The sequence below is a fragment of the Globicephala melas genome, chromosome 10, assembly GCF_963455315.2.
Source record: "Globicephala melas chromosome 10, mGloMel1.2, whole genome shotgun sequence".
Taxonomy (NCBI): Eukaryota; Metazoa; Chordata; class Mammalia; order Artiodactyla; family Delphinidae; genus Globicephala; species Globicephala melas.
In genome coordinates, this window is record NC_083323.1 from 5,914,755 (window position 1) to 5,930,461 (window position 15,707).

General features: G+C 56.6%; 1 protein-coding gene across 5 annotated transcripts in view; it reads left to right on the top strand.

The window, feature by feature from the left end:
- SCUBE1 (signal peptide, CUB domain and EGF like domain containing 1) overlaps positions 1 to 15,707 on the top strand; it is a 131,067-nt gene that overhangs the window by 93,988 nt on the left and 21,372 nt on the right. For 4 of the 5 annotated variants that reach the window (XR_009565479.2, XM_030855708.3, XM_060306271.2 and 1 more), the window contains 5 exons: positions 1,927 to 2,049; positions 4,515 to 4,631; positions 6,134 to 6,256; positions 14,895 to 15,014; positions 15,375 to 15,479. Coding sequence is in view for 4 of the 5 variants with exons in the window: in XM_030855708.3 (XP_030711568.2) it covers positions 1,927 to 2,049; positions 4,515 to 4,631; positions 6,134 to 6,256; positions 14,895 to 15,014; positions 15,375 to 15,479 (588 nt within the window). In the remaining variant the exon portion in view is untranslated. The remainder of the gene's footprint in view (positions 1 to 1,926; positions 2,050 to 4,514; positions 4,632 to 6,133; positions 6,257 to 14,894; positions 15,015 to 15,374; positions 15,480 to 15,707) is intronic. The other variant, XM_060306272.1, reaches the window with a different exon arrangement.

Genomic DNA, 15,707 nt, shown 5'->3' on the forward strand with positions numbered 1-15,707 from the left:
ACTTCCTCTGGGGCATGGGCTCATCCTGAGGCCGCTTTGTTCCTGAAACACAGGCTTCGGGGCGCAGGCAGAGTTCGCAGTGCTGAGCGGTCTGTGTTTTTAGCCATCATTTTGGTGCACACGTAGAGCACCTCCTGTGTGCAGAGAGGTGAAGGCCCAGCCCGTGAGAGGCGGAGCCAGGGTCACACACGCCCTAGCGGCCTCCCTTAGTAGGGCCACCTCGGATTCCCCGCCCTTCCCATCTTCCTGGCACCAAAATCGTCAGCATACGCAAACAGAATGGGTCCTTGGGGCAGAGGGACCTCGGGGAGGCTGGCCGAGGGCAAGGAGGTGGCGGGCACAGCCCCTGAGTGTCCTGTGTTCCCCAGAGCCCAGCCCCACCCGGGCCTCCGCAGGAAAGCAGCTCTGGGTCTGCCCGCCCGACTCGCTGTGCCTGTTCCCCTCGCGAAGGCTCCGAGCATTGCCCACCCAGGGGTCTCAGCCCTGCTCTCTTTAACGCCCCCGCCGTTCTCCTGACGTTTGGGGGTTTGTTGGGGTGAAGAGCATTCTGTGGGGCTGCTGCCAGAGGACTTTTCAGCAGGTGTCAAGTCCAGCCTGTTCGATCTGAGGAAAAGAGCTGGGAGCAGCGTGGTGAGAGGCTGCGCCTGAGACCGGAGTCTTTGGAATAGGACCAAGTCTCCTCCGCGGGGCTCGGGGAAATGGAGACAGATTGACCTTGACAACTGGCCGTGCCAGTTACACGGGACAGGGGTGTCCGGGCCTCACACACAGGCCAGGCTCAGCGGGTGCTGGAGTCTGAGTCAGCAGCTCTGTTAAGAAGTGGCCAGTGACCAGCACAGAAAGTCCTCTCTCTGCCGGGGGCGGGGGGATGCCTCTTTCACCGCTTCCTTTTGTGCCCTCCTCCAATCAGGGTGGGGACACCTTCCTGGACATCATCTCCTACTTCTGTTCCCAATTGCTGGGCTAGGTCTGGGGGGCCGGCGGGGGGCGACCAGCGTGGGGGGCCCGGGAGCCGGAGCCCAAGAGGAACTTCAGAGTGAGAAGAGGTACCTCAGGGACAGGGTCTCTGACAGCTCAGTCTGCCAGATGGACCGGGAGCCCGGGGAACAAGCCCAGGGAAGCAGGGCAAGGAGGGTGGGAGGGAGCTCATGGGGGTGGGGGGAGCTCGTGCGGGAAGGAGCTCCCATCACTAGAGGTGTGCAAGCCGAGGCCCACCGGTGGGGTGCTTGGGGGCGTCACGCTGGGGGGCCTTCAGGGTGCAGCCGCAACTCGTGACATGCCCAGTGAAGAAACAGCTCAAATTCACCTGCAGGCATGGGGAAGGGGGAGCGGCAGGAGCCAGGCTGGGAAGGGAGGCGGCCCAGGAGCGCCCGTTCCCGCCACCAGCCGCGGCACCTGGAGCCAGTTACCCTCCCGGCCTCAGTCTCCCCGTCAGTAAAGCAGGAGCAATAAACCTACTTTGTAAAGAGTTGTTTGGGCCCTGGCTGAGCACCGTCGCCTTAGGGATGTTATTTCATTTCATCCTCGTGACGTCCTTCCACGTAGGGGCGCCTCTGATCCTTATTTTAACAGACAGGGAGCCGAGGCCCCAGGGGTCCAGTAGCTCGCCCAGCCCAGAGTCACAGCCTCCGGGAAGCAGCCCCCTGCTCCCGGCCTCCCCGCCTCCCTGGCACCTCCCCGGGGATGAAAGGGCGTGGGAGCGTCCTGGTCCCTGTTGTTTGGCCGGCACCGCAGACACCAGTTCCCTCCCTTCGGTGCACAAACGCCAGGCTCGCCAGGTCCTGGGGGCAGCAGTGTCTCCCGTCCTCCCACCCCCACGGCTGTGAGCCAGCCCCCCTTCCTGGGCTCAGCCGGGGGACCCGAGGCGGCCCGGGCAGTGCAGCCCAGCCCACTCTCTTCGCCTCGTCCTGCCGCCCGGCTCCGCAGACATCAACGAGTGCCTGGTCAACAACGGAGGCTGCGACCACTTCTGCCGCAACACCGTGGGCAGCTTCGAGTGCGGCTGCCGGAAGGGGTACAAGCTGCTGACGGACGAGCGGACGTGCCAAGGTGAGCCGCCCTGGTCCTCGTGGGGTCCCGCCCCTCTCAGGCCACACAGGCTCCCAGGAGGGTAGGCGAGCCTGGGGTGGGCGTGTCCGCCGGCCGGGCCGGGCCTGAGGGGCCGGGGGTAGTTTTTGTGTCCCTAGCCTGTGCGCTTGCCCTCCTGTCTTCCCGTCCTTTATGATTCTAGGGGCCCTGAGAAGCCATCCAGCCCCACCTCTCCCTGATATAGAGGGGACCTGAGGCCCAGGGAGGGGTCGGCCCGTGTCCCAGGTGGCGCCGGCTCCTCCCTCCAGAGGGGGCCTCCCAGGCCACCGGCAGTGGCTTCAGAGGCCAGGTGGATGCTGCCACCTGGTGGAAGCTGTAGCACGTGGCAGGCGTGCTCCAGCAGCCCTTCCTCAGGGTCCCTGGGCACCTGCCAGGAGCAGGGGTAATGGGAAGAGAGACCTGGGCAGAAGCCAAGCATCATAGCCCGGGACAAGTCCCGCAGACATCCTGGATGCAGTGAGAGCCCAGAGGATGGGCAGTGGAGAGACGGGTCAGGGAAGGCTTTGGGGGAGGGGACACTGGGGAAGTGCTTGAAGGATGAATAGGCATCTTCCAGGAGGAGCCAGGGAGGCAAACCCGACCAGGAAGTGGCGCTGTTGGGCTGAGGGGGTGTGAGGAACCAGAAGGAGCCCCGTGGAGCTAGATGAGGCCATTGAGAAGGAGCCGGCTTCGGGGATACGCGCAGAGGGTGGGGCCGGGGGGTGGGGGGCCGGCTCAGCTCCATCGCTGTTACCCTGTTGCCGTCCGTCGTTTCATCTCCACGAGGTCCCAGGAACCACAGGCTGCACCGGGCCGCATCTGGCTTGCGGTTGCAGCATCTGCCTCGTAGCGGTGCTCAGAGGCCGGCCTGGGGCAGCGCGAGGCCCCGAGGGCCCCGAGGAAGGCGAGAGCAGAGGCTGGTAAGGGAGGGTCCAGGGCCAGCCCGTCCTGGGGCTCAGCACGTGACCTGAGCCCGTCGCTTCCCCTCCCTGGGCTCGGCCTCCACCTCGCTGCTCGGGCGACCTGGCCCTGTCTTCCTCTCGGGGCACAGGGGCCCGCTGGGAGCACGGCACCCGTCTGGGCTCCGATCGAGGCTCCTCTGCACTTTGGCTTTGTCTCTCCGTCTGCCTTGCCGCGTTCTGTGGACGGCTGAGGGAGGGCCGTTGGCTTTGCATCCCCAGCTGCCCTGGGAGAGGGGCGGGCAGCTGCGGCCGCGGAGGAGGCGAAGGCTGGACTGCTCCGGGCTCTGGCTGAGTCTCCTCCCCCCTCTTCCTGACTCAGCTCTGCAAGGCCCTGGGGCTCCGGCCCACCCCTGCTCCAGCACAGCCCCTGGGTCCCCAGCTCCAGCAGGCATGCAGGGCCCTTGGGATGGGGACCCCAGACACCTCCCCAGCCCCCCTGAGCTCCACACAATCCCTGAGGATCCAGTGCTGTCACCTCCCAGCCTTTGCCCGGAGTGCCCTTCCCCCACTCTCACTCCTGCATTCCGGGCTAGCCCCATCCTTCAGGGTCTAGCCCAGGTGCCACAGCAGCAGGAGATCTTCCCAGATCCACCCCCCGGGAGGAATCACATCTTCCTTTGAGCATTCGCAGTGATTCCTTCCTCGTGCTCGTGTTATTACAAACACATATGCTATGAGTGCGTCTGTAGGCACGTGAGCAAATGTATTCAAAGAACAGATTCCAGCCGCAGTGCCCAAGGAGAGGCAGGTCAGTGTCTGCCTTGCCCTCGGGACCCCCATCAGCTGTCCCATGGGGGCCACCCTGCTCAGAACTTACGGCCAGGATAGATTGGTCTCCTGCAAACACGTAGTTCATTTCCTCCTTTCCAGCAGCAGGCAGTCTGTGGCCCGCCCTCGTTCCCTTTTTACCCTGGCTGCCAGGGTGGTCAGAATCAAGTGTCACATACTGTCAAGGCTACTTTGTTATTCCCCATGGGTGGCACCATCCCTACCCCCACCCCCCTTTCTGTCTGTGCTGTTTTCCCCATTTTCTCCAGAGACATCTTGGGGTGATGGGGGAACACACTTTGGTCGGCAGTCAAGTGGTCTGTTTTCACGTCCCAGTTCAGCCCCTTCCCCAGGCAAGCCCGTTGGTTTCCTGCAGGTGTGGATTAAATACCTACCCTAATCCCACTGGAATGGGAGATATCAAAATGGCAGGGATTCGTAATAATCCCTTCTACTCAAAATATTTCTACCCTGCCCACCTCCAGAAAAAGATGTGAGGCAGCTTCTCACCCAGACACATGAGGCTAATGGAGACAGAATGGAAAATTGGGCAGCGACACGAAGTCTGACGTTTGCTGTGCGTCGGCTGTGCGCTGAGCCTGGGGCCCCAGGACTGTCGGGCACAGAGGTCTGTTGAGTGACTGAGCGAGGGGCAGGCCGTGCCATCCACCACACCCTGAACCTCCTCCCACATTTTGTCTCCCTGTGGCCACACAGACGTCGACGAGTGCTCCTTCGAGCGGACCTGTGACCACATCTGCATCAACTCCCCGGGCAGCTTCCAGTGCCTGTGCCGCCGCGGCTACACACTCTATGGGACAACCCACTGCGGAGGTCTGCAGCTCGCCCGCCAGGGCCACCTCCCCCCAGAGGCACGCGCCCGGCCGCACGGCCACCTGCACTGCACCCCACACCCCGACCTTGACCTTGACTCTGACGGGCCTGGGAGGGACTGGTGGGCAGAGGGGTCAGCCAAGGGTAAGGCGGGAGGGTGGGGGAGGGGCAGCAAGCACCCACTGGGTGCCAGGCCTCAGCCAGGCTGTGGACACGGGCCTGGAAACAGCAGTTTCTGGGAAACCCCAGTCCGGAAGCGAGGATGGCTGCACAGAGGATCCCACAAACAGTTCATTCCGGTGGAGGGGTTAACAACAGAGAAGGGCAGAGGGTGGGGACAATGGGGGGCTCCTAAAGGAGGAGTGTTAGGGTCATGGTGGGGGAAGCGTGCCAGAGGGGTCAGCGTGTGCAAAAGCACTGAGACAGAGGAGCACCGAGGGACCGAGAGGCAGCCAGTGGGGCTAGAGTCCCATGAGGGAAGGGGCACACGGCGGGAGGTGCAGACAGAGGGGACACAGGGCTTCGTGAGCCCCAGGGGACTTGTGGCTTTATTCCCAGTGCGATGAGAAGCCATTGGAGGGTTTATGCAGGGATGTGACGGGCTCAAGTTCATGTGACGAGATCCCTCCAGCTGCCACGTGTTTAGGAGAGTGGGACCCAGGGCACCAGTGGGGACACGGCTCCAGGCATGGGAGTGAGAGCTACTGGAGCCTGGGCAGGGTGGGGAGGGATGTGGAGAGAGGGAAGGCTCTAGATGCCTTTAGGTGCCACGGATGATGGGACATGGGGATGTACAGGCTTGGGGGGTGAAGCTGGCGGGGGTGTCAAGAATGGCCCTGAGGTCCCTGGTGTCTCTCCCTTTCCTTTGACCTGGTGGTAGCCACACTTCCCCTGCTGGGCAGCTGTGAAGTTTAGGTGGGCTCAGGCACAGCTGGTGCTAGGGGTGTGGCTCGTGGGGTGAGCTGCAGATTCTTCTGCAGGGACTCCCAAAAACCTGGGCACCAGCTTCTGCACACAGGTCTTTGGCCCAAAAGAAGGCGGGGCCTCAGGGGAGACTTCCTGTGCCCAGGTGCCTGTTGTGCAGGAGGGAAACTGGCTGGGAAGGGCACGTCCGAAGTCCCACAGTGAGATACGGCCTCAGGACCCCGGGGCCGTTGCTGATCATTCCGGCCCCACAAGACCTGACTGCAGCTTTATTTTGTGCCATTTCTCTGCCCTCCCCCAAGTCTGGGCTCAGCTGCCCAAGTTCAGCAAACCACTGCGGTTCCTGGAGGGGGGGATGGGTGTTGGTGTCTGCGGGAACCCTGTGCGTGTGCAAGCTCGTGTGTGTGTCGTGTGCAACCACATGTCTGCATCCAGTGACAGTATCAGGCTGGCGTCAGGGTCAGGGGATTCTCGGCCCTCCTGTCCTGGGTGGGTCCTGCCCTGCCAGGCCCAAGGGTGTGGCCTCGGCTGGACCGTCCAGCCCCCCCTCCTGCCCTTACGCCTACCTGTGCTTCCAGATGTGGACGAGTGCAGCATGAACAACGGGAGCTGCGACCAGGGCTGTGTCAACACCAAGGGCAGCTACGAATGCGTCTGCCCCCCGGGGAGGCGTCTCCACTGGAACCGGAAGGACTGCGTGGGTGAGTGCCCTGGGGCGAGCCATCGCGAGGACCCCTGAGAAGGGCCTGGGTGCCAGCACCTCCCCTGGTGCCTGGATGGCTGCGGCTCCCGGGCAGGTGCTCTCTGCTGCTGGGATACGGCTGATGGGAATGAGGGCTGACAGAAGAAGAGGGGATGCAGCGGGGAGAGCACGCTTGGAGGCGCAGAAACGGCTTGGGGCGGGGGCACGGGGAGCACGGAGGTGGAGACCTGGGGGTCAGCGTGTGCAGCCAGAGCTGTGGACTCAGGAGGAGCTGACACTCAGAAGCAGCAGGGCGCGGAGGCCTCAGTAGCCCCAGCTCCCCTTGTCCTGCCAAGGAAGCTGGTGGGAGGGGAGGGGTGGTTACACGGGGTGCAGCAGCAGCAGAGCCTGGACCGGGGAGCGCCTGGGTCTTTGTACACCCGCCGCTGGCCTGGCAAGGGGCGGGCCTCCTAGAGAGCTCAGGGCTCCTGCACCCTCTGCTGCTGGGCTCTGGGGCCTTGGGGCACCTCTCAGCTGAGTGCTGGACGGTCCACGTTCACTGGTTCCATAAACACATACTGACTACCTGCTGTGTGCCGGGCCTGTACTGGGTCCCAGGAACGGCTCTCAGGTCCTTGCCCCGCCGTGCTCCAGCATCCCCAGGGCCTCAAGAGTAAGCCTTCTAGATCTAAGAGTTCATCTCTCTCGGCTCAGAGCCCTCCAGGGAGTCCTCGTCGTGCAGAAGCAAAGTCTGGGTTCCTGGAATGGCCCAAAGGCTGCTACAGCCCGGCCTGCTTGCCCTCCACCCTCACCCCCACCCAGCGCGTGCCAGCCTCCCTGACCTCACAGGTGCAGCCCCCCGACCTCAACATAGCCACGCTCAGGCTCTTCTCTTAGCCTAGAGGACTCGTCACTCTCTGCAGGGGTCTGCTTGGGGTGGGGGGCTTCCTGACCACACACCTGGAGCAGCAGCCGGCCCCCCTCTGCGCGCCCTCCGCCTCTTGGCTGTCCCACGCTCGTCTCCTCCCATCGCAGCCACTGGCTGCCGCGGGGTGTTGTCGGTCTGTCCTCGCTGAACATACACTCTGCACACCCGAGCAGGTATTCCTTGCCTGTCTTGTTCACTGCTGTATCCCCAGCCCCTAGAACAGGCCCAGCAGCCATAGACACTCAGTGAAGGATTTGTTGAATGAACGAATGAAAGTATCAGAGAATGGATACCACCACTTAGTTACCCGAGGTCAGACAGCTGAGTTTATTGCTTACTTGAGCAAGAATTGCTATGCTGCCCCGGCAGTCTGGTTGAGCAAAGCAAACCGCTGGTTTTGCCTAGAGTTTGGGGGAAGAGCTCGTGTGGAGTTGTGCTGGTTAAAGGCAGGTGATGTCAGTCTCAGCAGCATGTCTTTGCGGGGCGCTGAGGGAGACGGGGCTCACACCAGCCTCAGAAGCCTGATCGCTGAGTGAACGGGCCCAGAGCTGGCTAACTTGCCACGCCCACGCCCTTCGATGGGCTTTCCGAGGTGTGTCCACTGATCATTAGGGTCCTGTGAGGTCTGGTATTTACTGCTGACCAGAGCTATCGGGTACAGGCTTTCTCTAGGGATATGAGGACATGTTTCTTTGTTTGTTTGTTAATTCTCAGTCCCCTTTTCGGTCGTCCCTCCTCAGTCAGAGCTGCAGGAGAGGCCACCAGGGCTTGTCCAGATCTTCACCACTGCCACCAAACCAGCCTCCAGGAAGGGTCATCGGTGGAGGTCTGACCGTCAGGTCACAGTCAGTCGGGGAGGTTTTATCCCGTTTTTGTCTCTGAGCCATTTGCTGGGACTATACGCGAAAACAGTTGATATTCTAGACAGTAGATGTGGAAGGATGAGACAGACAAGTGTGACTGCAGGTATTACTAGAAGGTGCTGGAAGGAAGGCCCTCTAGAAGCATGATTCAAGGGTTCCCAGGGCTGACCAGGAAAACCGGCCCCACCTGCTCCCTAAGTCCACAGTATGCAGGTTGCTCTCTCATGTAGCCTTGAAGTAGACAGTTCCACCTCACTTGTACTGTGAATCCAGGTTCCAAATGAAGTATCGGCAGGGCCACAAACTGCCCTGGTTGCCCATGAGATCCAAGGTCATACTATTATCTATAACTACCTGCACTAGGCAGGCAGAGCGCTTTGTCCTGCCCCCCACGCCATGCCCTAGGCTGTATTATTCACTCTATCACCCTAAGTGAGGGACACATGTTTGATGACCACTAAAGCTGTCCAGTCCCTCTGGTTGGGGCCAAGAGCCTCCACCGTCTGCTTCACCAGGTATCATTATGTCCCTCAGAAAGTGTTCTACCGTTAGACGCTTTGAAAAGGGCTCATTCACTGAGGGTACTGGGGACTCGTTCACTTGTTACAGAGACCCACAGGGCAGTTAGCTGAGGTCCTGGGGTAGCACCCATGAATCAGATGTCCATGTGAGACACGGGGTCAACCTCAGTGGAGCTGCAGGTATATTGTCTGTGGGCGGTGTTGTGACGAACAGTCAGATACATTGCAAGACAGCTGAACCGGTCTCTCCTGATGGGAGGGCATTTTCCTTCTTTATGTATCGCCCACAAAGACGATCATAATTACGTCCGTGTAACATACTTTATAACATTTCTAAATGTTGGCTTCCCTAGCGACAGCTTGGGAGAACTGATTTAAAGAATCAGGATGGTAGGGGCTTCCCTGGTGGCGCAGTGGTTAAGAATCCACCTGCCAATGCAGGGGACATGGGTTCGAGCCCTGGTCCGGGAAGATCCCACATGCCGGGGCAACTAAGCCCGTGCGCCACAGCTACTGAACCTGCGCTCTAGAGCCCGCGAGCCACAACTACTGAGCCTGCGTGCCACAACTACTGAAGCCCGAGTGCCACAAGTATTGAAGCCCACGTGCCTAGAGCCCGTGCTCTGCAGCAAGAGAAGCCACCGCAATGAGAAGCCCGCGCACTGCAACAAAGAGTAGCCCCCACTCGCCGCAACTAGAGAAAGCCTGCGTGCAGCAACAAAGACCCAACGCAGCCAAAAAGTAAATAAATAAATTTATTTAAAAAAAAAAAAACGTTAGCAAACGTCTGAGTGAGGTGGTCTGGTGGTCCCAGGAGGCCGCTCTGGCTTCACCAGGCATCGTCCTCATGCCTCTTACAACTAGCTCCCCCCGCTTCTTTACAGAGTAGGAAGCCAAACAGTGTGTGTGTGTGATGGAACCCTTGGGCCCCTCTGTCCTTGCCCCAGGACTTGGGCCAGAGCAGCCTGTTTCACATGATGATCCGGAAACATTGCCACCGACTTGCACCTCTTCTGCTGTGGGCCTCTGTGCTCCCGTTATGCGCAGGAAACCTCTCTGTTTTCAAAGCGTTCTAAGGTTGACTGCTTCCGCTCATGTGCACGTTTACCTTTTATGTTTAGCAATTTAACATGCTAGAGAGAGCCACGGGTGCGGCCCTGGAGCCAACTGGAGCCCCTCCGGGCTTGATTCCGGCCTGGAGGATTCTTGCCTGTCCAGCCTGGTACTATCGCTCTTCCTTTTTTTTTTTTTTTTAAAGTACTATTTTTTTTTTTTTTTGGCTGCGTTGGGTCTTCGTTGCTGTGTGTGGTTTCTCTCTAGTTGCGGCGAGCGGGGGCTACTCTTTGTTGCAGTGCGGAGCACGGGCTCTAGGCACACCGGCTTCAGTAGTTGTAGCTCGCAGGCTCTAGAGCACAGGCTCAGTAGTTGTGGCTCACGGGCTCTAGAGCACAGGCTCAGTAGTTGTGGCTCACGGGCTCTAGAGCGCAGGCTCAGTAGTTGCGGCGCACGGGCTTAGTTGCCCCGCGGCATGTGGGATCTTCCCGGACCAGGGCTCGAACCCGTGTCCCCTGCGTTGGCAGGCGGATTCTAAACCCCTGCGCCACCAGGGAAGCCTCCTGTCTGTCTTCTTTTTGTTTTTTGCTCTTACTAACAGCTTTTTTGAGATATAATCACGTGCCACAAAATTCACCATGTAGTGTACAATTCAGTGTGTTTTAGTATAATTTTAGTGTCATCACAGAGTTGTGCAGCCACAATCCACTCTAGAGCATTTTCATTACTCCCCAAAGAAACCCCGTGCAGTCACTCCCCATTTTCCCTCAAGCCCCCCAGTCCTAGGCAACCATAATCGACTTTTGTCTTTTATGAATTCGCCTACTCCGGACATTTCATGTAAGTGGAATGCGACGTGTGGCCTTCTGTGACTGACCTTTCATTTAGCGTGATGTTTTCAAGGTTCACCCACGTTGTAGCATGTGTCAGTGCTTCATCCCTCTTTATTGCTGCGTTACATTCCACTGTACGGTTATACTGCATTTTGTTTATCCACTCATCAGTCGATGGACATTTGGGTAGTGGCCAGTTTTTGGCTATTATGAATAATGCTGTTATGAATATTCATGGGCAAATTTCTGTATGAACGTATGTTTACAATTTCCTTGGGTATATACCTAGGGGTGGAATCGCTGGGTCATATGGTAACCCTGTGTTTAAATTTCGAGGAACTGCCAGTCTGTTTTCCAAAGTGGCTGCAGGGTTTTCCACTCCCTCCAGCAGTGTGTGAGGGCTCCAGCTTCTCCACGTCATCACCAGCACTTGTTATTAGCTGACTTTCTGATTATAGTCACCTCACTGGGTGTAAAATGGTATCTCATTGTGGTCTGTATTTGTAATTCCCTGATGGCGTTGAGTATCTTTTCATGTATTTATTGGCCATTTGTGTGTCTTCTCTGGAGAAATGTCTATTCAGATCCTTTGCCCATTGTTTGATTGGGTTCTTTGTCTTTATTATTCAGGTGTAAGAATTCTTTATATGTTTATATGTTTTCGATACAAGTCCCTTATTAGACATAAGATTTGCAAAGATTGTTTTCTCATCCTGTGAGCTGTCTTTTCACTTTCTTGATGGTGTCTTTTGAATGACAAAAGTTTTTAATTTTCGTAAAGTTCAGTTTATCTCTTTTTTCCTTTGGTTGCCTGTGTTTTTTATGTCACTTCTAAGAAACTGTTCATTGCCTAATCTAAGTTCCCAAAGACAACACCTGTTTTCTTCTAAAAGCTTTATATTTTTAGCTCTTACATTTAGGTCTTTGATCCATTTTGAATTAATTTTATATGTGTGAGACAGGGGTCCACCTTCATTCTTTTGCATGTGGTTCTTCGAGTGTCACAGCATCATTTGTTGAAGAAAATCCATTCTTTTTCCCCATAGAATTATCTTCACGTCCTCTTGAAATCAGTTGGCCGTAAATGTATGGATTTGTCTCCGGACTCTCAGTTCTGTCCCGTTGATCTATTTGTTTGTCCTCATACCTATACACCACTGTAGCTTTATAGTGTTTTTAAATCATAAAATGTGAGTCCTCCTACTTTGTTTTTCATATTTCAAGATTGATCTAGCTGTTCTCGAACTTCCCTTGAATTTCCATATGGATTTTAGGATCTCTTCATTTTTTAAGATAAGTCCCATCAACAAAACAATATTAAGTTGGGATTTGGTGTAGAGCATCCAAAAGATCTGTTCTGGATATGAACACTTCTGAAGTACAGACACACAGAGACGAGTCCCTCCTTCAGGAAGGGGTAGGAGAGGGGATTCCCCGGCGGTCCAATGGTTAGGACTCGGCACTTTCGTGACTGTGGCCCGGGTTCAATCGCTGGTCCGCGAACTAAGACCCCAAAAGCCACGTGGTGCAGCCAAAAAAAAAAAAGAGGAAGGGGTAGGAGAGTTGCTCGACGGTAGTATGAGAAAGAGAAAGGAGCCAGACACCATGATTAGTTCACTGACAAGCAGAAAAAGTCCTGGGTGTTTTCAGGTCACAGGAGGGATCGTACTGCATGTGGTACCCTCAGATTGAAACGTGCTTCTGGTACAAGATCTGAAGACGTTTCAACGACTTTATCCAAGGCTGTGCTTGCTCTGAGGCAGGAAGGACAAGCCTTGGTCACGGATGCTCCCCGAGTTGTTGAGTTTGCCCCCTGAGAGCCTGGCCTAACCTTTGCATGTTGATACCAAAAAAAAAAAATGATTTCTGGCAATCAGGGAGGATTCAGTCTGGACTCTTCCTGGGCTCTCCTCCAATCGTTCTGCTGATGTCGTGGAAACTTTGCCCCAGGGATTCAGTTTTTTGATCGTACATAATAGAGGTATATTAAGGTTCCCATCGGCTGTCATCTGAATCACGTGTAGGAGAATTTTCTGAGACTTCTAACAATAACGCCGTAGGTGTATTTTAGCTGGTACTTCCATTTGCAGAGGAGCTCCCTCCCCACAATACGTGCAGGGCCTTTGACCTAGAGAAGGGAGGCTTGTTTTCTGATAATGATCCCAAAGGAGCCGTTACAGGCTGGAACTCGGGAAAGAACTGAGGGTTGTTAGAAAGCCCCACTACCTGAGTGGGGTTTTTTCCTTTCTTTTTTTTAACATCTTTATTGGAGTATAATTGCTTTACAATGGTGTGTTAGTTTCTGCTGTATAACAAAGTGAATCAGCTATACATATACATATATCCCCATATCTCCTCCCTCTTGCGTCTCCCTCCCACCCTCCCTATCCCACCCCTCTAGGTGGTCACAAAGCACCGAGCTGATCTCCCTGTGCTATGCGGCTGCTTCCCACTAGCTATCTATTTTACATTTGGTAGTGTATGTATGTCCATGCCACTCTCTCATTTGGTCCCAGCTTACCCTTCCCCCTCCCCGTGTCCTCAAGTCCATTCTCTAGTAAGTCTGCGTCTTTATTCCCGTCCTGCCCCTAGGTTCATCATGACGATTTTTTTTTTTTTTAGATTCCATATATATGTGTTAGCATATGGTATTTGTTTTTCTCTTTCTGACTTACTTCACTCTGGATGACAGACTCTAGGTCCATCCACCTCACTACAAATAACTCAATTTCGTTGCCTTTTATGGCTGAGTAACATTCCATTGTATATATGTGCCACATCTTCTTTATCCATTCATCTGTCGATGGGCGCTTAGGTTGCTTCCGTGTCCTGGCTATTGTAAATAGAGCTGCAGTGAACATTGTGGTACATGACTCCTTTTGAATTATGGTTTTTGTTTTTACTTGAGTGGTTTTAATAAACCAAAGCAAATCAAGTTCATGTCCCCTCAAGCCTTTTACAAATCCCTGACCCTTTTCAAATTTGCTTCTTCTCATCTTCTTGCATATTCTCTCACAACCAGATATGCTTACAATAAGGCAAATGTACTTTTTTCCCCTTTTTTTCCTTACTGCCAGTCGATTGGCCTTCCCTCTTGCTTTTTAGGCGACTTTACACTTTTCTCTGAGGGCTTCGATGTCCTAAGGTGGTAAGATGGCTGGTTTCCACAGCGGAGAGTCAGATCTCCTCTGCATGTGAGCTGAGTAAGCTAGCTTGCCCCTGTTCCGTGGGCGCCGGCAGGACTCGTGGGACCCCCGGGTCAGAGTCCAAGAGCCTCGTAACTCACAGCACAGCCAGCAGCCCCCCAGGTCCCGTCCACCCAGGAGGACGCGCAGACAGGAAATTTGCATCCCGGCTGAAGGACGCCCAGCTTGGGAAACTCACCCCTCGCTTTTGTAGTGAACGGAAGCCAGGCTGCTCTTGTCTGGAGGGAGATGTTACCTCATCCCTAGAAGGTGCTCGCTGTCAACAAAGCCCTGAGAAATGGCTCCGGGAAAGACGCATCAGTGCTCTGCATACCCCACGTCCCCACAAGGACGTGCGGGCACGTGCAGGGCCGGGCGCGCAAGAAAGCTGTGCTGTCCATCTGTAGTTGCGGACAATCCCCTCTAGGAAGTCAGAGGAAGTACGGGGAACTGCTGGGGGCTCACGTCTCCCTTGGAAGGTTGTGGATGGCTGTCCTTCTGTTTCTTAACCAGTGAGAACACGGGCTCTTCAGCGGCCCTTTTGGTTTGTATGATCTGCAGGTGTTTTTGTTCATAGTTTCTTGATCCTTTGGGAACAAAGGCCTTTTGGTCTTGAGTTTGTTTGGGGGCCAGATGTTTCATCTGGAGGGCCATGAGTTTGTTTTCATTTCTAGATTGTGTCCTTTTAAGACGCTTCCTTGAAAGTGTTCAGCCACATGTTTAAGATCATCCAGGCTGGCAGTTCCCCTACTGCAATTGCTTATTCCAGCTGTAAGTCCCCTGTTTCAGCCTGTTCCCTGGGGCGACTCCACATGAGAAACTCTGAAGAGCTCAGTTCTGGACATCGTCAAACACCGAATGGATGTGTCTGGGGGCTGCCCCAGAGAGGGCTTCCCGGTGACCCTCCCGTGCTTGGTCACTGCCAAGAAGCCCATGGCCATTTGCAGCCATTCCTTTCCCCAGATGGGCAGGGACACCTGCTCTGGAGGATCCAGCCCTGCCCTGGGATCGGGGCACAGGGAGTGGACCTTCTCACAGAGAGCCTGGACTGGTGTTGGAGGGAGAAGGGAGCAAACCGCTCCCTGGGCCCAGCGTCCCCCTACGTCCAAACGGATGTGGACCCTACCATCTCCCAGCCCCCTCCCACCAAGACGGTCTGGCCAGGGGATGGACGTGTGGTGGGAGTTCCTATTGGTCCATGCTCAGGGGCCCTGCCGGCTCCAGAAAGCCACCCCTGGCCCCTCAAGCCCCTCTCGTGTCTTCCTTCTCCTCAGAGACGGGCAAGTGCCTTTCTCGGGCCAAGGCCTCACCCCAGGCCCAGCTGTCCTGCGGCACGGTGGGCGGTGTGGAAACCTGCTCCCTGTCCTGCCTGGCCCGCACGCTCTTCACGCCAGGTAACCCAGGGCTGTCCCCGGGATGGCGTGGGGGCGGGGCTCCCTTCCCTGGGGTCCAGCCTCTGCTCCCTGCTGTTCTCCAGGAGAGGAGCCCAACCTAGGAATGAGGACCCCCAGCCCTGGTCACTGAGTGACCCTGGGCAGCTGTCCGGCTCTGTGGGGGCCGCAGTGTCCTTCTCAAAAGTGCAGCGGACGCATTCCTGCCCAGCCACTTAGCCTGTAGTCGTGTAGCAGAAACGGACTGACGTGAGGGTCAGTCCTGACCTTCATTGCATTCAGTGACCCCTTCGAGGCCCCCAGGATGTACGGGTGCTGGAAGGGGGGGCACCCAGGCCCACCTCAGCCCTGGCCTCTCTACAGACTCAGACGACAGCTACAGCCTGAGCTGCGGTGTCCCGGGCCTCCAGGGCAAGATGCTACAGAAACGCAACAGCACCGGCTCCAGCACCGGGCCCAGCTGCTCAGGTAGTCCCTGGCCTGTCCACGCCGCACGCACCTGCGGAACCCCTTGACTTTCCGTCCGGCACCAGGCCAGGGGGAGACAGAGGGGCATGGCCCAGGGAAGGCCTCCTGGCCTGGGGCCTGCCCAGTATGGCTCAGGGTGCCAGGGAGCTAAGAGCAGGGCCAGGACCCAGAAGCAAGCAGGCTGTAAGCTGAGTCCCAGCCCAAGGGCAGTGGACCACGGAAGGGCCC